At 37.6% G+C, this 25,969-nt stretch overlaps 1 protein-coding gene across 6 annotated transcripts in view; it reads left to right on the top strand.

Moving 5' to 3' along the window:
* Positions 1 to 25,969, top strand: part of SLC24A2 (solute carrier family 24 member 2) — a 113,787-nt gene that overhangs the window by 1,688 nt on the left and 86,130 nt on the right. For all 6 annotated transcript variants that reach the window (XM_048931677.1, XM_048931682.1, XM_048931679.1 and 3 more), the window contains exon 2: positions 247 to 1,322. In XM_048931677.1, the coding sequence (XP_048787634.1) occupies positions 387 to 1,322 (936 nt within the window). In that variant the 5' untranslated portion in view covers positions 247 to 386. The remainder of the gene's footprint in view (positions 1 to 246; positions 1,323 to 25,969) is intronic.

Genomic DNA, 25,969 nt, shown 5'->3' with positions numbered 1-25,969 from the left:
ATTTTTGTCATCAGCTGAGTCCTAATGCTGAGCCGTGGCATAAAGTGATTTGAGTACTGATAGACTTTTATCCGCAGGGTTAATGCTGAAGCAGACACACTGTTGCTGTGCCTGAGGGTATGAGGCAGGGTACTGTGTTGCAGTCAGTAATATTCTGCTTTAAATTCTAAATTTAGCCAAGTCTATAAAAGCTTTTATTCATGTGTTCTTTTACAAATGTTAATAATACCTATTTGCCCCTTTTAGTACGAATGAAGAAAATACTTCCTATGAAGAATAAAAGAACTTGATGGAAGAACCCTTAAAGCACCTTTACCTTCTAAGCAGAAGAAAATTATGAAAGAACAATCCATCTGACTCCCTCAGCATCTCACACAGGACTCACAATGGCTCTTTGCAGAAAAACTGTTGGCAGTGTCTTGGAAGAGTGGTGTCTGAAGGAACCACTGTTTGGTTGCAAACGGCACCAGAATGTTAGGAAAAAACTGAGACTGATAAGGATAATAGGGCTTCTTGTCAGTGTAGTGGCCATTAGTACTTTCTCTCTTTCAATTAGTGCCTTTTTCAAGATGGAAACACATAGCAAGGTGTTGGATAGCAGCCTAGATAGCCAAAAGCTGGTGCATGGTCACCAAAGAACTCTGTTGGATTTCATGGAACAGAATGAAGGTGGCACTCCAGATTCACCTACGTCTATGAAACATGAAGCTGAACATGACAATGCAACAGAAGAGCATTCCAAGGGAGAGTACCCAGAGGACCTTTTCTCTCTCGAAGAACGAAGAAAGGGTGCAGTGATACTGCATGTTATTGGAATGATTTACATGTTCATAGCCTTAGCCATAGTCTGTGATGAGTTCTTTGTTCCTTCCTTGACTGTCATCACTGAAAAGCTGAGCATATCTGATGATGTGGCAGGGGCAACCTTCATGGCAGCTGGTGGCTCGGCCCCAGAACTCTTCACTTCTTTAATAGGAGTGTTTATATCCCACAGCAATGTCGGCATTGGGACAATAGTGGGATCTGCTGTGTTTAATATCCTGTTCGTGATTGGAATGTGTGCTTTATTTTCTAGAGAAATCTTGAATCTTACTTGGTGGCCACTCTTTCGAGATGTGTCCTTTTACATCGTTGACTTGATCTTGCTAATCATCTTTTTTCTGGATAACTTAATCATGTGGTGGGAAAGCTTAACGCTCCTGACAGCATACTTTTGCTATGTGACTTTCATGAAGTTCAATGTTCAAGTGGAAGAATGGGTGAAAAAAATTTTAAACAGGAACAAGGTTGAGAAGGCTTCAACAGGAGACGCTGAAGGAAAGGTTTGTTGATTTTTAATGAGCATAAGTGTAATACTGCTGCTATCAGTGCCGACTCCTTCTTTATTGTAACAGACTTGAGTACAGTCCAGTTAGTAATATAAAAAGTTCTGTGTTTTGCTGAAAGGTCTTTTTGTTTAATCCGACCAATAGGATTGAAAATACAAAACATGAAGCTGCTTTCTAGTAAATCAATAGCTTTTAGCTCCAGAATGATCCAAATTGCACAGAGAGCAGGACAAAATGCCATCGGAATGACATAAACCTTTGTTCAGCATTTTGCAACATTGATGAGGTCTGAGATATAATAGTTTTTGTTTTCCCTAAGCCTTTCGGTTCAGCAGTAACAATAGCTGTGGGGAATCTCATGACAAGATTTGGCTTTTTAAAGGCTGTTAATGCACTTCCTTCTTAAAAAAAAGCAATTGTACTCAAAGCAATACATAATGTCATTTTTATAGATGTTTTCTGGAGATGTTTTTCATTTACTGGTGTTCATATGGTATGCCAACATCCTATTCTAATTAGTGACATTCTATGAAAAAAAATTATCTGGAAAAGCAGTGATCATAATGGCAAAACCCAGAGGTACTCTGTTTAGTTGGGTGGTTTTCCTTTCACAGTATTTCAACTAAGCAGGGTTGTCTTCAGAATTTGCCATATAGAAAAAAAAAAAAGTCTGTGATCAGCGAATGTTCAGAAATTGTCATAATCTCTTAAAAAGATCTTTTCTTAAAGCAGACTGCATTTAAAGGACTCTTGAAGTGGAACCCGTATGTACTTATGTATGTAGACACTATCTTAACTGAATACTTGATAATGAAATCAAACTGTCTAGTTTTATTTGACAATAGAATTACTCATCAGATAAGGTTTTATTATCCAGTAATTATTCAGTGTCAGGGAACACCTCACTCATTTCTTTCATTTCACAATGGCATATTAGTACTTTAGAAGAGACACAATCCCATAACAGTGTACAAGCAGATAACAGAATGACAGAGAGACTGGGCTCCTATAATGAGAGAGGCTACCTGCCTGTGGCTGACAGAATACTGATGATTCTGTATGCTGAACTTTGAAGAACAGTATTGATATCTGAGCAGTACAAACAGGTGTTTTTAGTCTTAGGAACTGAAACCACAGAAAAGTTGATCCAAATAAAGACATGACTTTCTCTCTTAAATAAACAAAGAAATAAATATTTATTTTTTTCTTACCAAATTTAACATGTACACTTTCTTGTAATTTCATACTTTCCTCTTTGTTCAAATTTTTTTGAAAATCAGCATGCTTGTCTTTATCTTTCTCAAAATGCATAATTTGGGTTTTTTAAGAGAAAATGAAGAGTGAACACCAACAATTTGCGCTAATGAATGAAGTGCTTCTTCTACTGCATTCGTTTGGTTCCAGATAAATGTGTTCTTTCACAGTGTGTTGTAAATACTTCCACAGTCAGTGTTAGATGTGAGCAATAATAGGAAGGGACTATGGATATCAAAAAGCTGTCAACAACTAGAGCACTATCATCTGTCCAGAAACTAGCTTTGCAGGACATGTGAATACATACTTGGCCTGAAACTCTAGTCAGTATGCGAATCGATTGCATTGGACTCTCTGCTGCAGGGTTGCGTAGAATAGCTAGAATAACATGGTAAGTGCTCAGTTATTTTCAACTGGATGGAAAAATAGATCCACGTTGGGCACTGAATAAATGCTTTAAGCACACTGATGTTCAAAAAAAAGTCAAGTTCATTCACTCCTGAAGCACTCTCATGGTTTGATGTACCCACCGCTTTTTCTCGAAGCGTATTCATATTACAGATGCAGAGAAATTAGATGGGAATTAAAAATTTGAGAACTATACTCCTCCTTATCCATTATTGATTCTGCTGTTGCTAAAGTGGCAAGTGGTCTGCTAAGAAACGTGCTTGCTTTATTTATCCTTAAGACTTTATGTTGTAATCTGAAAGCAGCTCAGCAAAGTCCAGAGTTCTAAATAAGGCAACATAAAGCTGGAAAGTTGAAGGGTTAGGTGGCTTAATAGCAAACAAGTACTGACGAGTGAAAATCTGATGAGAAGAGAAACCTTTGGAATACTAAAATGTATTTTGATGTTAACATTACTAGTTTTAGTGCCACTTTTCTTGAGAGGTTGAAGACAGTTTCACATTTTTAACAAGGACAGTACTTACTATGAGAAAAGGTCATAGATAAGGTTTTTCTGCTTAGCCATCACTGGCTAGATATGTATTCACTCTGCTGCAGAATGCACGCATATCTCTAGACATGTTTTAGATGCCTCTTTCTTATGTTTGAGAATTGAAGTGCTTGTGGGTTTATTTTCATTTGTTTGTTGTTTGTTCATTGTTTGTTTCTTTTTCCCCCCCGAATTCTGCAAGTATTCAAGCTTAGCAACTTTCCCTAAAGTTCTTTTGCCCTGTATATCAGTTCACTGTGAATGTGAATGCAGAATATATGGATTTTATTTTGTTTTCTATTTTCCTTCACTAACTTTTAACCAAATGCAGTTTGGGTTCTTAAAAGATTACAGGTTTAGAGAAATCTTATAACTCGATTTCTGGTGACAGTTTGACACTGATGAGAACAGAGTAGGTATGTTTTAATTTGTTTTGTTTTTGATTTAGTGTTGTTTTGGTCTTTCTGTGCAGCGTTCAGCTGGCAAGGTTAGTCTCCTTCCCCATCTCACTGAGGAAGCCTAACTGCAGTCTGTAATCAACCGAAGATCACTGTGACAAGGCTGGGAGAAGGAAGGAGGAAAGGTTCAAAAACGAGACACCATGAAAGAACAGAACAAAAATCAGATAGCTATGTTCTACAGTGGAGAATGGCATGTGTGGTGTATTGCTGAAAAGCTTCACTGAGTGCTGTGGGGTGAATTGGCCCAATAATTGAAGTTACAATCCCACTGCCAGACACCTCCAAAAGTCCCTTCCAACCTAAGTAATATTATGGCATGGATTTAGGGTTGCATGTAGATATTCTACTCAAGAAAAAATAATTCTGGGTACTGAGACAGAAGATTTAGTGATAATTCTGTATTTTCCTTGGTTGAGTGAAGTTGTCTAAAAACACAAAGTTGAAACAGTGTAAGGGTCAGGAAGAAAGAAAAAAAAAAAAATCAAGTTGTAAAGATAAGATTTTTTTGACCCTTTGTTAAAGGTTTTGGTCTGCCTTGGTAGTCTCTGCTAGCAAAGGCATGTTGACCAAATTAAGTCACAATAGAACATCATGTGCAGTTCCATTTTGGTTTTTTAAGTACTGTTGTTTGTTTTTTTTTCTTTCATGTAGCGTGGAGATCCTTGCAGAAATACTTCAATCTGATCACTCAGTAAATAACTCAAAACAGTTCTGTTTGGCAACTAGGAGAACAGAATGTGGGTGGAACAGAGATATTGTGCAGTGACATCTGTTTCACTGAGTGTACCACTTAAATAAGCAATCTATGGTATATAAAAGCCATTACAGGTTTTTTTTTGGTTTTTTTTTTGTTTTTTTTTTTAACATTTACATTTGGAAAATGAGATATTTTTACCAGCAAGACCAAGTTTGACATTATTTTTATTGCTATTTTTGTTGTTTAAAGAAACCTGAATAGCTTGCATGTGGTATTTCAAAATCCACACTGATCCCAAGTGTTGCCATGTTGTATTTAACGGCAGTGTTTGCATTCTAGAGGAAAGGCTGCTAGAGCTATTTTTAGGCAATTCTCTACTTGTTGGCTGTATTAATGCCTGCATGTGTGCAGGAAAATCTGGAGTCTGCAAAAGATCCAAGTTCATTGTAGTTGATGTGAACACCTGAAGAGGTCAGTTTTGTTGATGTTGTTGTTTTTTTTGGGACTTCTTTTTGAATTCTCAGACTCCGTTAGTTGTTAATCTATCTGTAGAATACCCTTTCTTCCCTGACCACCAGCAAACTACGTCTTAAAGTGATATTTCATAGGCAGATGGGAGTTTTATTCTACAGGTATTTCTCAGTTGATCTACTGCAAGCACGTACATGAATATAGGGTTATGAGCATCTGCATCTCACATATGCATGAAAGAAAGTTGAATTGTTTTATGTACATGGACCATTGTCAGAGTTTTTACCTGTTTTATTCTGACAGAAGTGTAGTTGAGTGCTACATCTTAAAAACTATGAAGTTTGTTCTGTGGTAACTGAATGTTAGTTTGCTAGTAGTAGCTGTTAGTTAACTTGCTTTGAGCATTCAGCAGTTGAAGCAATTTAGTGTTATTACTGGCATTCTCAGAACTTGATATACCTTATATGCAACCTTTAGTACAGTGAAACTGGTGCTATTTTCGGTTTATCTTAACACCTCTCAATAACTTACTGAAGACGAAGCAATGACTGTGGTGATTTTCACCACTTGAATCTCTTGGTTTTGTATGTATGTGTCCTGGTGAAGAGCAGAAAATGACAGTGTGGAAATGCAGTACAGGTTAAATGCTTTTAAATTATGGTGATCCACTATGATGGATTGAACAACAATTTTTTATCATACTGGAAAGAACAAAACCTTGCCACTTTTAATAGTGAGGGGAGAAAGTATCAATATAGTTTAAAATAAATTAAAAAAAAGCATGTGCAATTAAAAAGAAGTCAAGTTGTACTTCTTAGAGGCTGCATAAAAGCAGCTGTGTTGGCAAACTTTCACCATAGAGCATTATACCTAAATCTGCTGTCCTAAAAAGAGGAACAAAGAGACAAGAATTTTCAATCTTAAACTCAGAAAAGTTTATAAATGCTTTTCCTTTTGCCATCTCAGTCTTGGTTGCTTTTGTCCAGATCTTCAAGAGGATGCCAGAACTTCAGGAGTTTGTATATAGAATTTTAACCGTCATATCAGAACAGTAATCCTCAGGATATCTGCCTTCTTGAGGATACTTGAAGTCTGAAGGAAACCTCTTTTTTTCAGTAGAGGTCGTCTTCTGAGACGAGTTTTGCTTCCAGGCTTGCTCAGAAATACCAGACCCAGATAGAGCACTATGGTACTTCTTTGTTATGTAACTTGTGTTCCTCTACTTATGTTTCCCAAATTGATTCTCCAAATTTACATATCTACAATCTAGTGTTAGCTACAAATCTAGTGTTTCTTAGAGGTTATTCAAACTTTGGTTGTGAGAACCCATAAATTGAATTCAGTTATGTTCAAATCTCTTGCATTCACTACTGACTTAATGTGCTCCATTCACTGTATCATGGTTGACAAGGCACAGCTCATTTTCCTGTTTTTCTGGCACTATTTTAATCAGTGTGCCCGGGTGGCCAAGAAGGTTGATGGTATCCTGTCCTGCAATGGAAATGGTATGGCCAGCAGGAGTAGAGAAATGGTCTTCCTGTTGTACATGTGAGACCACACCTCAGATGTTTTTTCAGTCTTTGGCCACTCGCAACAAGAAGGATGTTGAATTGCTTGAGTGTGTGCAGAGAAGAGCAACAAAGCTGGTGAAGGGCAAGTAAATCAGGCATTTATGAGGAGCAGTCAAAAGAACTGGGGCTGTTTAATCTGGAGGAGGCTGAGTGGAGGGAGATCTTATTGGTTTTTACAACTACTTGAAAAGGTTGCAGTGAGGTGGTCATCAGTCTCCCTTCTCAGGTAGCAGCTGCTAAGACACAAGGAAATGGTCTCAAGTTGTGCTCAGGGAGATCTGAAATCATCAAATCACTGAATATCCTGAGTTTAAAGGAGTGCATAGGATCATTGAGTCCAGCTCCTGGCTCCATACAGGACCACCTCAAAATGAAACCATATTTCTGAGAGTGTTGCTCGAACGCTTCTTCATCTTCAGCAGGCTCTGTACTGTGATCACTGCCTTTGGGAAGCCTATTCCAGTACCCAACTACAGTCTCAGTGAAGAATCTGTTCCTAATATTCAGTCTGAACCTCCTCAGATACAAACATTGAAATGAGCTGGGCAGTGAAATGGTGAAGTTTCCATCCCTGATCATCCCTAGAGACATCTGGATGTGTCTCTGAGTGGCATGGTTTTGTGATGGGACTTGGTAGGTCAGGTTGATATTTAGATTTGATGAAGTTGAAGTTATCCAACCTTCTGATTCCATGAAAAAGCAGTATTAAGCACCATGTTTTCAGAGAGGATGTAGGTACCTGTCTTTTCTAAAATGTGTGTAGTGGAAGGTGTCCCAAGAGCAGAGATTGTTAGCAAGACTGAGGCTGCTGGCAACAAATAAGTTTCTGAACACAGGTGACTTTACAGTGGCCTTAGTCTTTCTCAGTGGTAATACTCCCCTCTAGCCAGCAGTACGTGGCCAGGACCAGATGCCAAAAAATGAAGTTTGATGAAGTGCTTCTGTTCTTGTGATTTTCTGGGATTTTGTTGATTTTTTTGTTTGTTTGTTTGTTTTATCATGAGTTAATATTTCACTCTTAACTTTAAAGATACGGGAACAGCACCTTTTTGAGTCCCTTCTCTTTCTGAGTTTTTTTTCTAAGAACTAAAGCATTTTGCTTTAGATTATAACTAACTTTGTTACTGTATAATACAAAATATGTTTGTATTGAAGAAAGCTGTAGAACAAAGATGATGTGAAAGCAGAAAAGTGCAAGGATCAGATATGTGTGCTCTTTGTCTGGTGCTTGTTGAAAGTCAGGTTTTATGATTATAAAAATTAGAGGTGAAAAAAACAGAAAGCTTTTGACAGCTTCAACCAAAATTGAACAGTCTGGGTTCCTGTTCTTTGTTACTTCAGGCTGGATACTTGAATATTATATTGAAGATGATGTAAGGCAATGGGGGAGCTGGACATTTCCTAAACTTTTAACCTTTAACTACAAGCAGCACACATAAAACAAGTGAGTGTTTTCTGGTAAATAGTAATCAATTGTGTACTTTTTCAAAACACAAAATATGAAATATTTTAAAAAGACTTCTGGTGATGCTTTCAGAAGTTAAAAATTTAATTTTAGTCAAGAAGGCAGAGAAGTACAGAAGCAAAGTTTGAAAGTTTACAGTTGAAAAGATCATATGAGCTGAATGAATACTGTGTTTTGTACAACATAATGAATAAGATTTCTTAATTTCTCCATGGTCATCTACAGTTAAACTACAAGCTATTCAGTAGTGTGGTGTTAGTAATTCTGCAGACTAAAGAGCGAATTTCCTTAGCCTTAGCCCAGATTAGTCACATTCCATTGTATTTGAGGCAGTTCTTATTTACATACAGCTTAACATCTGGATTCATTAAGCCACGCAGAAATAAAAGTGCGAAGGACACAAGTTTGAGATTCTAACTCATTCTTAGAACTGGTGGGTTTTTAGAACCTAAAATGATATGACAGAGAAAAATCAGGTAGTTGTCATGAAGTGATTAAGCATGGATCAGCTGTTCTGTGTCACAAAATAAGAGTAGGTCTAAAAGAGGAAGGGTGTATGTGTTTGTGATATCAGTCTAAAACCTCTCATTAAATTCTTCTCTTCAAAATTTTCCCTTTATCAGTACAAAGTCGAGCATACTTTCCTGAGAACTCTCCTTACAGAATGCTTTGACTCTGTATTGTCCTTGCAAAGACACAAAACGTTTCAACTGCTGTGGAATTTATCAAAGTGCTGAGATGATAATCAGTCCTCCATCACACTGGGTACTTAAACTTCTGCATGAAATCACGGCTTCTCTCCTCTGTAGCTGATGGTGGAAAAAGATAAATGCCATTCAAAGTGCCTGGGAAGAAGGGTATGATTCATCATGTACATAATTTTATGTACACTGATATATGCTTACCCTTTCTATATAATTAGCGTTCTGGCAGTCTTTTTCCCATCATCAAAACTGTCACTGAGTTGCTGACTATTTATTCCATATACCTGTCCAGGGGACAATTTAAAGAAATAATTTATTATTCTATATGACCTAGAAATAGATCTTAGCAAATTTCAGTCAAATTTGCATCTAATTAAAGGCAGCATCTTTTGTATATTGGGACCTAAGTCAAAACTGTGGGTTTCGTGTTCTGTTTTCGTTTTTGGGAGAACAGACATTTTGGGTTAACCTTCTGTTTGTGGGAACTTGTGCATTAAACTCTTCCATTGTCACAGTCACTGACAAATTGAAAGTCCTAAGTTAGAGCAGCGTTATGGGATACTTTTGGCAAAAAAAGATTACCTTTCACAGAAAAAAGAAATCACAGTACGTTATCACATATTTTGTCACTTTGTACACAGCCTCCATTATTTTGAGGAAACAGTTATTGTTTGCCTTCACTGATGTTTTTTTTTGTTTTTTTTTTGCTGATTTATGTGTTTTCCTATCCAAAAAGAAGAAATGAAAAAATGCAGTCTTGGAAAACCAGTCATTGTCTGACTGGAAGTATAGTTGAGCTCCACAACCTGGGAGGGCAATGAGAGTTTTAATATATGATCATGTATTCATTTCAACAGCAAGTGAAGGTTCAGAGCTCACGCTGCATCTAAAGTGGTTTTACTTGACTAACTACTCTTCTGCCTCTGTGAGCAGTGCCTCATTTTGGGCAATTCACTGGTAGAGGCAATTTTATCAGGTCAGCCTAAAGAGTAGTTACTGTTTGTTTGTTTGTATTTTTTTTTTTTTTTTCAGTATTTCATTACTATTTCATTATTCTCAGCACCAGTGGAGTTGTATTCATTTACATGAATAGCCATAAATAACAATGACCTTGCATGACTTGTTTTAGGGGAAGTGTGTGAGAATAGGCTTAGAGGTGTATGCGTAATGGCATTAACTCCCCTACAATGTGCTACAGAAAGGAAGGACAGATTGTTGCAAAATAATTTCTTTTTCAAGGAAAAATGAAAATTGCAGGGAAGTCATACTGCATCCTCTGCTGAGAATCATAAATTTTGCTCAGTGATTAATCCTGCTTTATCACCTCTTAACTACTTACTGCTGGGAGTCTAGTCCAAAGTCAGTGGTATTACCAGTGGCATTTATTGCGTAACCAGCCAGCGTTAACTTTTCACCCACTCACACTGCAGTAAAACTGCTCCAGCAGATATGGAGTAGTAATGGGGAGGTGTGTCCGCTGTCACAGCCTGTGCTTTGTGACCTGCAGGGCATGGTTTGAGACCTGTCCACTTACACAGGCTTTTTCCTGAGGGAGGAGGATGAAGTCTGGGGGGTTTGTAAGGATAGAGGATAAGCGCCTCTTTTGGGATTAATAGAGTATTAATTTTGTTGTTTAATTAATTTGTGGTGCAAGCTTCTATCAAATTACCATATCTTGCTTCTTCTACAAGGCTGATTCCAGCACAATCACCAAGCTATTGCTTGGTTAAAAGACCAAAACTCTAGAATCTGCTTTTTCTGTGGGTAGAGAAAAAAAGTTAGAAATATACCATATCATTGTTGCTATTTCTAAACCAGTCACCTGAGCACACAATTTGAAAGCGTGCTATACAGAACCTAATGTTTGTATGATTTTATATTACTAGTTCAGTATTCCTTTGGTGCTGCTTTATTCATAAGACTTGTTTTATTCATCTGTTACACTTTTATTTTAAGTTAGACACTTGTCCTGTTGAAAGGCTTCTCCTTGGCTGGATGTTTGAATACCACAATGATGTAAATAATTATGAAAGTACTCTGAAAAGTATGGATTAGAAAGAAGTTATTTCCTCTCTGTATTGATTACCATGATATTAAGTACTCCCCTTCAGGATGAACTTTTGACACATATGCAACTTTCAAACAGGCGCAGTTAGTTTCTTTCCTCTGATTTCCAAATCACGTAATGATTTCTCTGAGAAATGCCATGTAGACCATATTAAAGGTCAGTGATAAACAATGCAGATTTATAGGATGGTGTTTTGCATCCTTCTTACATCATTTCGCTAGTTCTCTGCCTGATATCCCATTTCCATAATACTTAACTCAGATATTAAAAATTTCTGAGGAAGACATTTCTCGTTTTTCTTCCCCAGATTAGCTGTCCAGAGAAATATGTCTTACTTCTTAAATTTGGACTCCTTCCAAGCAGCAAGTCATTCCTGCCTAAGGCTGAAGATATAGAAATACAGAGTGGCTTGAGTTGGAAGAGACCTTAAATTTCCATCCAGTTCCAAACCTCTGCCACCCACCAGCTCAGGCTGCCCAGGGCCCCATGTAAGCTGGCTTTGGACACCTCCAGGGGTGGGCGGCCATAGCTCCTCTGGACAGCCTGTGCTAGTGCCTTGTGGCATACTGAACATTTAACTTATTTTATTATACCTTATATAATGTTAGTAATTTATATTATCATGTGTAACTATAGGGATAAAAACAGGAGGCTAGTTTCAGTGGAGATGGATGGATTCTCGCTTTCCAGTGAGGTAATCAGGACTTGATTCTAGCATGGGAATGGCCCAGGACACTATTGTTTCCTTACATTTCACGTAGAGAAAAGGTCACCAAAAGAAATTTCTTCTCCAAAAGAAATGCCAACAGCTCCTGTTAATTCCTGTAACAGTTCCAACTTAATTCCTGTAAGTAAAATTTCAATATGTAAGCAAGAAACAGTACTGTAAACTATAGCCAGAAAGCATAAATCTCTTTAAACAAAGTAACTGAAAAGTAGACAGGCTCATGTAATTCAGTAATTATTCATCAATATATTAATTTATACACTGCAAATATATTAGTAAATATTTTCCTAATTATATTACTTAGTCTCCAAAATCATGGAACCTCTTTCTTCACAGTAAAGGCCATGAGAAATTTTTAACCTCACATGCAGATATGCATAAACAAACACAGGCTCCTATCTCAGAGTAAAAGCAAGGGACTCGGTGAGAGGCATGAATTGCAAACTCATGTTTTTCTCTTGGCTTTAAGGGTGGAGATGTGGATCTTTCTTTCATTTAATCTTAGAAACCTGCAGCATTCAAGCCTTGTAGAACATTTTGCAGCGAGCTGTAGGAACTCTGCATGCTAGATTGGATTACGGGGTACAATAAAAACAGTGGTCAGTGTATTGACTACAAAATGGTCTTAAGGTGAGGTGGAACATGTACAATTTAGGGTAGGGGTGAGAGCTAGCAAACAAACCAGGTAACAATATATAAGGCTCTTCTTTTATGGTGCACCATTTTTGAAGAGTTGATAAAATTAGTAGCAGCCTTTTTTTCCAATATTTTAAAGATAATTGATTGCTTACTTGAGAATCCTCACTGTTAACATTGCAGTCTCCCCTCAAAAATGTTAAAATAAGTATTAAGGCAAAAAATGAAATTGCTCTGGAACAAACATGTAAATATAGATCTTTATGGTTACTAGATATGGAGGGTTGTTCCTTTCTGGAAAGGAAAGGGCCATGCTGAATACAAAATACTTTTGAAGTCAATGGCGAGTTTTGCTGTTGATTTTTATGGATGTAAAATTAAGCCCAAAAGTCAGGATGTGAGGAATTATGATCCTACGGCTTCTCTGATCCCTGTGTGCCACTGCATAATTTCAAGCTGCTGAGCTGCTTTCTTCAATATTAAATCACCCCTAACAAATAATATCTTTTGGGCTCAGAGCAAGCAAAACAAGCTGTGTCAGCTTTCTGTGCCCTGGGACTTAGACTGAAAAAGGGCATTCAGTGTTCGCAAGTCTGATGTGTCCCATGAAAAATGACTTTATAATTCTGGATACAGTACAAATGATAGGCTTCTTGTAGTCTTTCTGCCTTACATTTATAAGTTGCTATGATGATGCTAAAGGTATAAAATACTAAAGAAAAATTTATTTTGAACTGTATCTCTAGATAATCGTGACTTAATTGCTATTCATATTTAGCCTCAAATATCTACATTTTTGAATAGTGCTTTTATGAGAATGCTTATCTACTGGTAGGTCTAAAAATAAAATGAAATCTCCTAACTATACTTGCAAATGCTTAAGTGCTTTGATTTCTTAATAAATCCATATTATTAGAGAAAGCTTAGCTTTACATAAGTATCTGAATGCAGAGTGTCTGACAAATTTGGGGCTTGCAAGGCTCTGCATCTGAAGTCTTCACAGCAGCTCAGATATGCCTACTTGCAGACTCTTCTCAAACACCTCAGGTTTAGAAACCACTGTTTCTAAAAAACATCATTTTTAGGAGTTATTTGTTCAGTGAGAAGACTGGGTATGCAACAAATCAGTTAATTACTTTTTGAAATGAATGGAAACTTTCTGTTCTGCCATTGTAATGCATAGAGCTCATTTTTTGTGAATTGGACGCTGGAAGGGAATGGTTCTCTAAACTATGGAGAAATAGTATGTAAAAAAACCAAAAATGCAGACTAATTTTTAGATTTACTGATCTGCATTCAAAACTGCCAGTAAGAATTTCAAGGGAGTAGACACTGGTGGGGTCCAACTATTGGTCTCAGATTCATCCTGCTTATTCTTACAAATACAGACTTCCCAGGTTACTTCTGTCATCAGGGCAGAGAACTGGGCATTTTACAAGTGTGACTTGGATCTTAATTACTAGGATTAATCCTTTGTTGACCTGAGATTAAGTAAATGAATCTGCAACATTGCATACAGCAGTAAGTTAGTAAAGTCTGAAAAGCCATCTCCTCTGATTTTGTAGCAAGAGCCTGAATACATAACACACTGTCCCCTTTTTTAACACCTGAATTTGCACCTGTTTCTGATGAGGGTGACAGCACAATATCATTTTGAACAGGGTCACCTTTAAGATAGGAGTTATGCAGAAATACTGTTTTTCTCTGCCACTAAGCAAAAGAGATGCTTGAACAGGTGTTAATTAATTCTGTGACTGTTTCATTTGCTCCCTTAGACAATTGCTTCTATGTAGGTGTCACATGTGGTCCCTGTATGGTGCACGTGGCACATAAGCTATTAAGTGAGTCTTGCTGTTATTTATAGAGAAGTCACTGGCACTGTAGCCACAGAGACTGTTAACATGTATGATTCATACCAGTTTTTTCTGGATCGTCTTCTCGATAATATGTGATATAATGCTAGCTTTTGGAGTATTGCAATATTGGTTGAATTCACTTTTGTTGCTTTGCATTAGTCTTTAACACGGGTGACTGAACATTTACAATGAATGAATTAAATTGTACATGGCTCCTAAAGTGACAAGGAACTCCTTGTTAGCAGGATTCTGCAACTCCTGCCTCCAAAGGGAAAAAGAGTGCTAATTATGAAAATTTTGATTACATTGTTCTTGCTCCGTCTGCTTTTCACTGCTTTTGGAAATTTGTTTTTCACAATTAATTGCTAATTGTTGTTTTCAAATGTTACAATATAGTGAGGGATTAGAGTCCCATAAAGAGACACACATGCAAATAGTCCTTTAACAAAGGGAAACAGCACTGCATTCATTACGATTTCAGACTTGCTGGTTGAGCATGAGGAGGTTGTTTTATTCACTATGGCTCAGATTTACTAACCTAACAGATTTGTAGAATTTTAGGCCTGTCATCTTTGTTTCTGGAATAATCACCTGAATGTCCTTGGGTGTAATAACGATTAAAATCATCAGTGTTATGATATCAGTGCATTATCTCTGTGTTAACGTAGTATCTTGAACACCAGCTTTTTCATAGGATCATAGAATGTCCTGGATTGAAAGGGACCATAATGATTGTCTAATTTCAACCCCCCTGCTATGTGCAGGGTCACCAACCACCATAATGATCGTCTAATTTCAACCCCCCTGCTATGTGCAGGGTCACCAACCACCAGACCAGGCTGCCCAGAGCGATATCCAGCCTGGCCTTGAATGCCTCCAGGGATGGGGCATCCACAGCCTCCTTTGGCAGCCTGTTCCAGTACATCACCACCCTCTGTGTGAAAAACTTCCTCCTAATGTCTAACCTAAATCTCATCTCTCTAAGTTTAAAAGTATTCCCTCTTTTCCTCTCACTTTCCGCCCAAGTAAACAGCTGTTCCTCCTCCTGTTCGTACGCTCCCTTCAAGTACTGGAAGGCCACAATGAGGTCTCCCTGAAGCTTCTCTTCTCAAAGCCAAACAATCCCAATTCTCTCAACCTTTTCTCATAGGAGAGGTGCTCCAGTCCTCTGACAATCTTAGTGGCCCTCCTCTGGACCTGCTCCAAGAACCCCACGTCCTTCCTGTAGTGGGGGCCCCAGGCGTGGATGCAGTACTCCAGATGGGGCCTCACAAGTGCTAAGTAAAGGAGGACAATCACCTCCATCTCCCTGCTGCCCACTCCTTTTTTTAATGCATGGACTTGTTAAAGTGGTGATTGTAGTGCCATCATATATCAGTGTAAGGGTATAGGAGTAAGGTGTAAGGGTAAGAAGTAGGTGATGAGTGAACAGGTATTTTTAGAAGTCAAAATTCTTCCCTTTGCATAAAGGATTTGACAGTATATCTCATTCTTTTCCGTATAGTTATCTTTATGCATGACTACAAATTTTGTACCATACATACCTCTATCCATTTGCCATGAAATTTACTGCTGGGCACTCATCTGAGATGCAGATAGTCTCCCTGAGTAGAGAGAGTGTTGGTGTGCAGGGGAACAAGAACTGCCTGAGCCTCAGTACTCTCCACCTCTTTGAGGGTTGTCACTGGCTGCAGTTTGGTTAGCAAATCCCTGGCAGCAAACAGAATAAGTCAAACTAGCAGACTGTGTACTAGGAGTCATAACTAAACTATTTCCTAACATCTTAACATTTTAGTTCTGATGTAGTTCACTTGTCGGTAGTTGAAACTATTGTGTCACTGTTTCCCACGGTGGGATCCAAGAAACTTTCTGGCAGCCTCTGAAAGACCACACAGAAAATCACTATCTGACACCAAGAGCAAGAAGGAATCTGTTCTGTCAGCTGCAATCATTAGCCAAGGACTGCATGTTGCATAGAGCTGACCAACTGTATGGGGCTGGTTTTATTTGCAATAGTTGTGTATCATCATTGTTGATGAGTGTTAAGATAGGTTGAGAGTGCTAAAACAACTTTAGTCACAGCATTCTCCATGCAGAAAATGGTCATCATTAAGATATTGCTTTGTTCTGAGCATGGTGAAAATAGAAGCAGAACTTTATTGCTTTTGATGACATCCTGTATCTTGCTGATTACTTGTACTGCCCCATATCAACAAGCTAGCAGATGGAATTCTGCTGGGAACATGTTTTATTCTAGACCTGAAAACAAAAATACTGCTGTAGGATAGTGGTCCGTGCTCTTGATACAAGAAACTTACTTAACTTTGAAAAGCTATGGAGTGAGTTTAAACCTCTGTGTTGAGGCAAATTGCTCAGTGAACAGACAGACATGCAGAAAATATCCATCACTTCTTTTTTTTAGAGAAATTCTGTTTGTTCAGTGTACATCTAAAATATGGCACTAGTACAGACAGAGATGTATGTCCCATGTGTGATTTTGTTACTTGTGAAATGCATAACAATGTTAAGAAATACAGGAAAAAATATGACTGCACTGTGTGCTGACAGTGTTGTTCTCATGGCTCTGCTTAGTGCCACGTTGGCATTCTATATCCAGAGCAGCATGAAATCTCCAAACTGTAGTTATGGCCAAAATGTTTAACTGAGATCAGAAAGTGAGATTAGATACAGTACTTAGGCTTTCTTATCCACAGAAACAGGCATCTTTCTGGTGTTCTCCAGTCTTTTTCTTTAAAAAGGTTGCTAGCATCTCCTGCACAGTGTGTGTGCTGATGATACGTTTGTGATAAAGTATGCTTATAATAGCGCTGCAATATCATGTAAATGCCAGTGGTGACTCAGGAGCAGGTCTGTGATTCGCTGGAGGCAGTTCCAATCATCTGGAGACTTTCTGTGGCCATTAACTATTCCTGCCACATTCTTAAAATTTCATGGCTTTATTTTCCTCACCAGTCACCATTTCTGAGTGTGCTGGTGTATAAAATATAGTTCACAGGGATATTATATTTGAGCAGAGAAACAAAAAAAAAACAAAAACAAAACAAAACAAAACAAAAAAAAAAAGAAACCAAAACACTGCAAGCTTAAAGGTTTAGGAAGTCTAAATTACAGCTATAAATTACTCTTCTAACAGTTTATGGAATTAATTGTGACTATTTTATCACAAATTTGTGGATTTAGCACTGGATCACTAATTAGTCAAATCTGTGTACGCTCCTGCTGTGATTTTTTAATTACAGGTACATGCCAGTTCTTGAGTAGAGAGAGCTATAAACACAAAAGAGTCCCTTGTCTTTATTTTTAACATGTATTTGAATCTATGAAAGAGGTTTTTAGAGAATGGCTACTCTAGAAGAATTTAATAGGGTTAGGGAGACTACAAAAGATATTACTTATCATGCTTGCCCCCAAATAAATATAATGCTATGTCAGTTACAATACTTCCAGTTCTCCCATGATTAAAAACTTTTTTTTGTGTGTATTAAGAGACTGAAATCAGAAAGACAATGTGTAATAGTGCCATCTGGTGACCTTCTTTCAGAACATGGAGTAAAAATATGTGATTCAAAAGACATTTTGCTTAGAAATATGAAAAACCTATGCTATCTTTTTTTTTTTAGATGCAAGTTCCCTGAAAGTTTAGATCTGTTAAGAAATAATATGGTTTAAACCCATTTGTGATGGCAGTGGATATGCTCTTCCAGAGCCAATGTAAAATGCTGAAGGGTATTTGGTTCCCTGATGATACATTGGAGAAAAATAGAGCAGTTTTTACATATCATGGTAGGCATATACAGCTTCTCACTTTAACTAGAATAGCACTACCCAGACCATTCCACAGTGAAATTAGATATTATTAAAACACTATATCCAATCAGTGTGCTGACACATGCTTTAGCAGTCTGGCCTTGCTTCTGTTGATGAGAGCTGTCTTGTCATGGCACTTGAGGCAGGGCTTGATCTCTTTGGGAGCAGCAGATTTTCCACACTACTACAAGCCATAGTACACAGTCACTTGCTTAATCCTTAACTAGTTGGGCTAAAGGTCCTGTTCGGAATCTCTGCTGAAAAGAACAATGAAATGCAAATCCAGGTTCCTAGCCTTGCACAAGAAGAATTTGGAAGTCTGTCTTGGTGTCCTGGTTGTGCCTACTCAAAGGACAGATGAGAAACCTGCTAATATATCTTCATCAACAGCAGATAGGATAAATAAAGATCTTAAACATTTTCTCCAGATAAATTTCCCATTTTTTCCACCTTCTCATTTTTAAAGATGGAGAAAGGGAAGTACGGTTGTTTTGCCATGCACTGTAGTTATGGCAGAATATGGTATTGCATTTCTTACTACATTTTCTGTAGTTATATCCACTTGAAAAAGGGAAATGTGATTACTTCACCGGACTGTGTAGATTAATAGTTATTCAGACTTTGGGCGAGAAGGTAATAAATGCAAGCAGAGACCAGTTAAGTTATCTTGTATATCATGTACAATGAATAAGTCAATGCAAAGGCCCAGATATAAGTGGGATGATCCTCAGTAAGTTAAAAAATTTTCAGATACAAACACACATAAAAGAATAAATTGCCAATTTTAAGAAGCAGACTGTAATCGTGTTATTATTTTGGTTTCCAGCGATACTAAAAACATATAGTGCAGGCATAAAGCTATAAAATATTGTTTTGAACTTTAAGAGTTTAAATTCTGGAAGTCAAGTGTGTCAGCTACATCCTGGGAGCTTGACAGACAAGACTGTTGTAGTTTCAGGTTTTAGTTTTCATTTGTATCTTCAGGGTCTTCATGTATATTGTCCCTCTGAGCCCGAACAACATAATGAATCTTATTTAAATAAAGAGGTTTAATTAAAATACCTCAAATGAGGCTGTGCATCTACAGTCAAGCTATGGCTCCTCTTGAGTGTCTGCTTCAGTCGGAGTCATATAACACAGGATGAGCAGGATCATGCCTGGCAGGATTTGAATATCTCCAAAGGGCAGGACTCCATACTGTTCCACTGTCTGACCATCCTTGCATTAAAAAAAAATAGAAAAGCTTAGGAATGTGTTGTATTTCAATCTATGCACTTGCTGCTGCTTTTGCTGCTGCTTTTTTTTTCTTTCTTTCTTTCTTTCTTTTTTTTTTTTTTCCTGTTAATGAATTCAGGAATTAAGCCTCTTTCCTGAGACCGATAACACTCATTATATTAAGTCACTATTGGTGACTATCATATTATGAATTTTCTGTGGGCTGAGAACCCAACTGTCCTGTGCCTGTTTAGTAGGGCCTGTTAAAAAACTGCCACATTTTTTTCACTCATCAAATGAAAAGGAAGCACAAAATAAAATTAAGCAGAGTCACACAAAGAGTTCCTCAGGCAAGATGGCAAATTTCATGTTGGTTACCTCAGAGTACAGTTTTTAACTGCTCTTCTGCCTTTCTTCTTTTCCTTCTTTCTTCTTTTTAGTACTTAAGGGGAGTTTATAGACAGAGGGAGACCAACTCTTTACAAGGGCAGATAGCGACAGGACAAGGATGAATGGCTTTAAACTAAAAGAGAGAAGATTTGGCTTAAATGTTAGGATGAAATTGTTTACTCAGAGGGCAGTGAGGCATTGGCACAGGCTGCTCAGAGCACCTGTGGGTGTTCCATCCCTGGAGGTGTTCAAAGCTAGGCTGGGCAGCCTGAGCTAGTGGAGGGAAGCCCTGCCCTGGCAGGGAGTTGGAACTGGATGGTCTCTAAGGTCCCTTCCAACCAAGCCATTCTATGATCCTAATGAGTACTTTTTTCTGTATATTACATGTTATCAATGTTCTTGTCTCAGAAGAATGTTTTGGAATTTGCAGATTAAATTTCTTATGCATTTCAGCTTAAACAACTGTTCACAAAGAAAAAGCTTACTTTTTACAGCACTAGGTTTAAGAGAATTACACGTAGAGATGCTTTAACGTTGGACTTCTGGAGTCCTAGCTGCCTATTTATAATACTTAAGAGAAAACACATAAAAAGGCCATATGGAGAGTAGATAAAGAACTAATTTGCTGATTTCCATGAACAGCATGGTATAAACCAGAGGGGAACAAAATCTCCTTCTGGTACACGTAAAATTAGAGTGAGTGTGGAATAGGGTGCTTTCCTTAATGGGCCACAAAGTAGATGAAGTTTGTTGAAAATACTTAAAATGTATCACTTTTTCATGAAACAGATCAGACTCCTCAAGAGAGCTTGTGTCTTCCTCTTGCTGGAGAGACTGTCAGTAATGCAGAGCTGCCAGAAAATATTTTGTCCAAGATAGCAGTAAGCAAGGTGTTCTTAAGCAGCACTAATGCCCAGTTCTGGAGAGGTTGCATACGTTATAGAAATCCTTTAATCTCTGATTTCTTTCGGTGCATGAACCTGATATTAAGTGTCCTTGGGATTATAAAGAAACAAGGTTAATAAGGACAAAAGCTACTTTTATTTGATACATGATTGTGTTTAAAACCCAACAATATTTCTGACATTTTTCTTTCTTAATTATAGACTCATTTTTTAAAGGCTGCTGGCATAAATGGAAAGTCTTTTGAGGAGTTTTAGTATGTATTAGTTAGCAGGACAAGTACATCGCGATAAGAGCTTTTAATCTGCCAGCAGAAACAGACAGCTTTACTCAGTCACCTGTTTTAATATTAAGAACTTGATTTTTGCAGTGTGCTTGTGTAGATTTGGCATATTGTTTCTGCTGTGGCTTTATTTCTACGAAGCTTCTTGATTACATCGTGAAAAGCAAACTATACAACATTTTTACTTACACATAAGCATACAGTAAATCAATTATTCAGATGAAACATGAGCAAATGAAGATTTTATGAGAAAAACTTTAAACCACTTGAGAGGTTTTTATACCCAATGCAAACAGGTTGTGTTGCTTGTAGGAATGTACCATGTTACTTGGTCAGCTGTAGAAGAAAACAGATGGAAGAGTGATGTGTTAAGATTCCAGGAATTACTTCTACCAATTGTTCTTCCTGCTCTGGATTCTTAAACAGAAACACACCAATCTCTGCTGAGCTTCTGTTCAGGCACAACATAAAGAAAATCAAAATCATATATATATTTTTAATTGTTTTGCATTGCCATAATGACCTGATGACACTAACTTGTCACTACAGACAAGTGTTAAAAGTGTCACCACAGTCAAAAGTGTTAAAAGAGCAATCTTTGAAGTATGAAGTGGGAGTATACAAATGGATATGTTTACCACAGGAGTGACGTCTCATGGATAACTTGAATTTTCAAAGAACTCTCAACAGCATTAAAATCCAGTTGCCTCCTCTTTTTTTTTTTTATCATTTTTCTGGAATTACTAGTAAAAAAGCTTTTTTTCTGGTACATTTTTTTTTCTTATGAAATGAAAACACATTTATTATCACCTTTGTCAACTCTTTCTTCCTCAGCATATTTTGCGTAGCTCATAGGTTTTTATTTTTTTTCCTCTCAGAATGGAAAAAAAAATAAAAACAACAAAAGCAACACCCCTTGCATTTGCTTACTATTACAATAACATTTTAATTTATGGAATGTATGGGAGGTAGTCAGTAAGTTCTTGAAAAGTCACATCAGCATGCTTGCACTTAGAATGATGTGAGATTTTTCTGAATTAAGATCCCTACACTATGAGTATTGTCATCAGATTCTATAGTCCAAGGAGAGAAATGGGTAAATTTACTGTGGATGTCTAAGATCAAAAATTCTGCTTTGCACCCTGGAAATGCTTTTTTTCCCTATTATGTGCAGGAAAAAACTCTAGAATTAGATCAGAGGCAAATTGCTGCACGTGGGCAAATGCAGCTCCTCTTTGTGAAATGATCGGAGGTCTTTGAAAAGCTTTAGTTCCTGTAAAGAATGAGCTCTTAATCAATTTCTGCTAATTTCAGAATGAATTCACTAGGAATTGGCTAATGCAAAGTAATCAGCAGCCTCAGCATCAAATGCTTTCCTTTCAATTATTAGGCTATGTATGATTTAGTTTATAAACATAAAGAGCTTTTAGAGTCATAGAGCCATTGAGTTTGGAAAATATCTTCTTGATTATTGTCAGGTCCAACAACCAACACAGCCTTTTGACTCCATCACTAAACTTTTTCTGTTCATACCATATCTACATCTCTAGATATATATACCTCCAGGAATGGTGACTCCACTAATTCCCTGTGCAGCAACCCACATTTTTTAGTTTCTGTTCATACCATATCTACATCTCTAGATATATATACCTCCAGGAATGGTGACTCCACTAATTCCCTGTGCAGCAACCCACATTTTTTAGTTTGTTCACTGTTCCATTGAGACTCATTGCATGTGGCAGTACAAATAGTCCTCAGAAGAATTATAATTTACTAATATGAGATTGACCTATGTCTGTAAGCCTTTAGTTAGCAAATAGTTTGGAAAGGTAAAATGTAATTTTCTACCCTGTATGGCAAGTAAGGAAGATATTGCTATGAACGTTGTTTAGCTTGGAAAAGAGAAGGCTGCAGGAAGATCTTATAGTGGCCTTCCAGTACTTGAAGGGAGCGTATATACAGGAGGGGGAACCATGTTTACATGGGTGGATAGTGATAGGACAAGGGGGAATGGTCTTAAACTGAGACAGGCAAGGTTTAGATTAGATATTACAAGGAAGTTTTTACACAGAGGGTGGTGACACACTGGAACAGGTTGCCCAAGGAGGTTGTGGATGCCCCATCAATGGAGGCATTCAGGGCCAGGCTGGATGTGGTTCTGGGCAGCCTGGTCTGGTGATGGGTGACCCTGCACATAGCAGGGGGGTTGAAACTATGTGATCATTGTGGTCCTTTTCAACCAAAGCCGTTCTATGATTCTATGATTCTATGAAGCCTTAGAACAGGCTGAATTCCCACTATTCTAAGGAACTGGTGAATATCTTCAGTATCCAACTTTCAGACTAACAAGCACTTCAGTTGCTACTTCCTCCATTCTCCAACAGAAAGCACACCACCACATCAGGAGCAGAAGAGATTAGAACAACTAAACTGTAATGAGTGACTGCCAAATGTACTGTAAATGATCAAAAGAGGAAGGAGAGGAAGTAGAAAAGAGTTGGCGGACAATGTAGTACTGCAGTTTTCTATCTACAATGAACTGATAGAAAAACATTCTAAATCCTTAAAAAAAATAGGAATAGTTTGCCAAAGAGTTAAACAAGGTGAATTGCTATTGCCAAACAGAAGAGTTGATTACAGTTTTCAGTGGGTTGCATAGAAAGAGGCAGAAACAGGCAGTGGCTACTGTGGGCTTGACTAGAATGGACACACTACAGTTTACTTATTTCTTTTTCTACTTGTTGCTTTTTCTACTTCCTGTTTTATGCCCATGTGCTAAACATGGAAGTATTTATGATAAATCTTAAGATACAGCAACACTAAAACTTCCTTAGGAGTCACAGCATGCTATCTCACCTTTAGGAAATAGCACAGGGGGCACAGAAAGCTGTAGTTAGCTCATGTCTGTCGCAGCAACGTACAATGTGCTGTAGTTGTGTTAAGGATCTGCAGGAGCTGCTGGGGCAGAGAAGTATTGTTTGCTTTCTGTAATCAAGGGGAAGTTTTAAAGTAGTTGCTAATTTAAATGTGCTGAGATTTCATTTTTTCTTGTCAGGAGATTGACCTGTGTGGAAGTCCTCACTGAAGAGCAATTACTAGGCACTCTGCTTAAAGTATAGTGGGACTAGTTAGGATGTTGTGGGGTTCTTATTCAACAACAGCAGGGAAACACAGAGAGCTTTTCTACCACACACTGTTATATTACAGACTGTGGAGAAAGGGCACTTTGCAACTAAGCCTGCTTGATGTTTCTAAGACCAATCCTTTCTGCTTTGCTGGATTGTACACTCAAAGGCAGGTTGCTTCACACTGATAGGTAGCGTTGGGTTGTTAGATGGAGTCATTTCTGCTGTAGAAGAATGCTTCTTCAATGAGCTTCTTCGGTGAGCAATGTTTAAGTAACATCTGATTGAAAATATTTAGGAGAAATGCGTTCTTGACAAGAACTAAATATTACTGTTTTAGAAGTTTACTTCTTCTTTCATGAAAGCATTCAAAGAATCTGTGAAGAAGGCTCTTACAAACTCCACTGACTATGTGATGATTCTTCAAGTGGCAGGTAATCCTTCTGTCCTGAAGGCAGAGAGAGGTGTTTCATGGTGCATACTGAGAGGTGATAAGAAAACAGAGAAATTCAAAGCAATACTGCAAAACCTTTCATGTATGACCCTATCACTCACAGTCCCTCCTAAACTTTAATCTTTTCTTGTTCTTATTGTAAGCTACTAAGACTTGTATATGATAGCTAAGGCTCAGTGTGAAGGAAAGTGTAAAAGGAGCAAGTCCAACTTTATTTTTCAAGGTTAATAGAAAAGATAAAAAAAAATTTAAAAAAATTCCAAGGAGAATGTATTTGAATCCTGAAATCAAGAGTGTATAAACAGCCAGGGTGGGAGTGCATGAACTTCCTCAGAGTCATATTCTGTCATAAACAAGATATTAAATGAAGCTTGACTTCCATTGCTTATTAAAAGATTTCTCAGAATGCCAGTTATTGTGTGGGAATTTAGAAGGTTAGTTTTCATAGAAGTTGTTCTGTAAAGCACATCACGAAGGCTGAGTGTTTTTTGAGAAAGAAGGCTAGACAAGGGAACTGGAACCTCTGAACTCAAGAATAGCGCTGGATGTTGTTGTATTCTATGAATCCTTTGAAGTAAGGAAAAAATGGAATAAACCTATTCCTGATTCGAAGATATTTATCTTTAAAATTTTACTGAATGGAGGGTAGTTCTTCCACAGTGCCTTTGCTCACAGGCTGGGGATTCAGCCCAGCCACCAATATTTTAATGAGTTCTCAGATGTAATATTATCTTATTCCATTGAAAAAATTAAGAAACTTGATGCATAGTGGATAAATAAGGATGCTAGCCACCATTGATAATGCTTCTTCTGTTGCATTAAAATTTTAGAAAGCCTCATCATTGCTTGCAGTGTATGCATGCCAGCTGGAAATTTAGGGCTGTGTTGTTATATTAACCAGCAAGTATCTATCTACATATCTATCAGGTACCTGCTTGTTTAGAAAACAGTTCAGCACTGTGAAGGGAGAGAAAATCACATTTCATGAAGTGCTCAGTTCTGAGCAGATCACTTAGTCTTAGTAATTCAGGACTATGATGCCTTTCAAAGAATTTCCTGTAGAAACACCACTTCTTTCAGCCATCAGAGGGAAACATCAATACTTGGTTTAGTATTATCTTTTCTTCCACTTGAAGCAGTGACTGTGATCTCACACAGACTTAACATTCAGCAGTGCTGTAAACTGTGTTACACCCATTTAGCTGAGTGGGGCTTGGTTACACAACTTGAAGCCACGTTTACAGGTGTCTTAATGCTCGCAATGATGGCATTGTATCATTATAACTTGGAATGGAATTGTTGCCCCAAGAGGAAGAGTTCTTTTGTTTTAGATGAAAGCGTGTGTTTGGCAAGGATGATTTTTTTACAAAGTCAATCAACTATTGAATTGCTATCAAGCCTCTCAATAGAAACAGTGAAGTTCTAAATTATTACATTGCTCCATTACAGTTGAAATTATTAGTATCTCACTTGGATCCCACAGTGGTTTTAGCCATCAGATACTCTGAGTTGTAAATCAACAAGAACATGATGATTCCTTTATAAGTTGATCTTTCTGGTCGTATTTAGTATGTAGCTCTAGACAAGCATGAA

Source organism: Lagopus muta, chromosome Z (genome assembly GCF_023343835.1).
Source record: "Lagopus muta isolate bLagMut1 chromosome Z, bLagMut1 primary, whole genome shotgun sequence".
In the NCBI taxonomy this organism is placed as follows: Eukaryota; Metazoa; Chordata; class Aves; order Galliformes; family Phasianidae; genus Lagopus; species Lagopus muta.
This window is presented reverse-complemented; position numbering and strand designations above follow the sequence as displayed.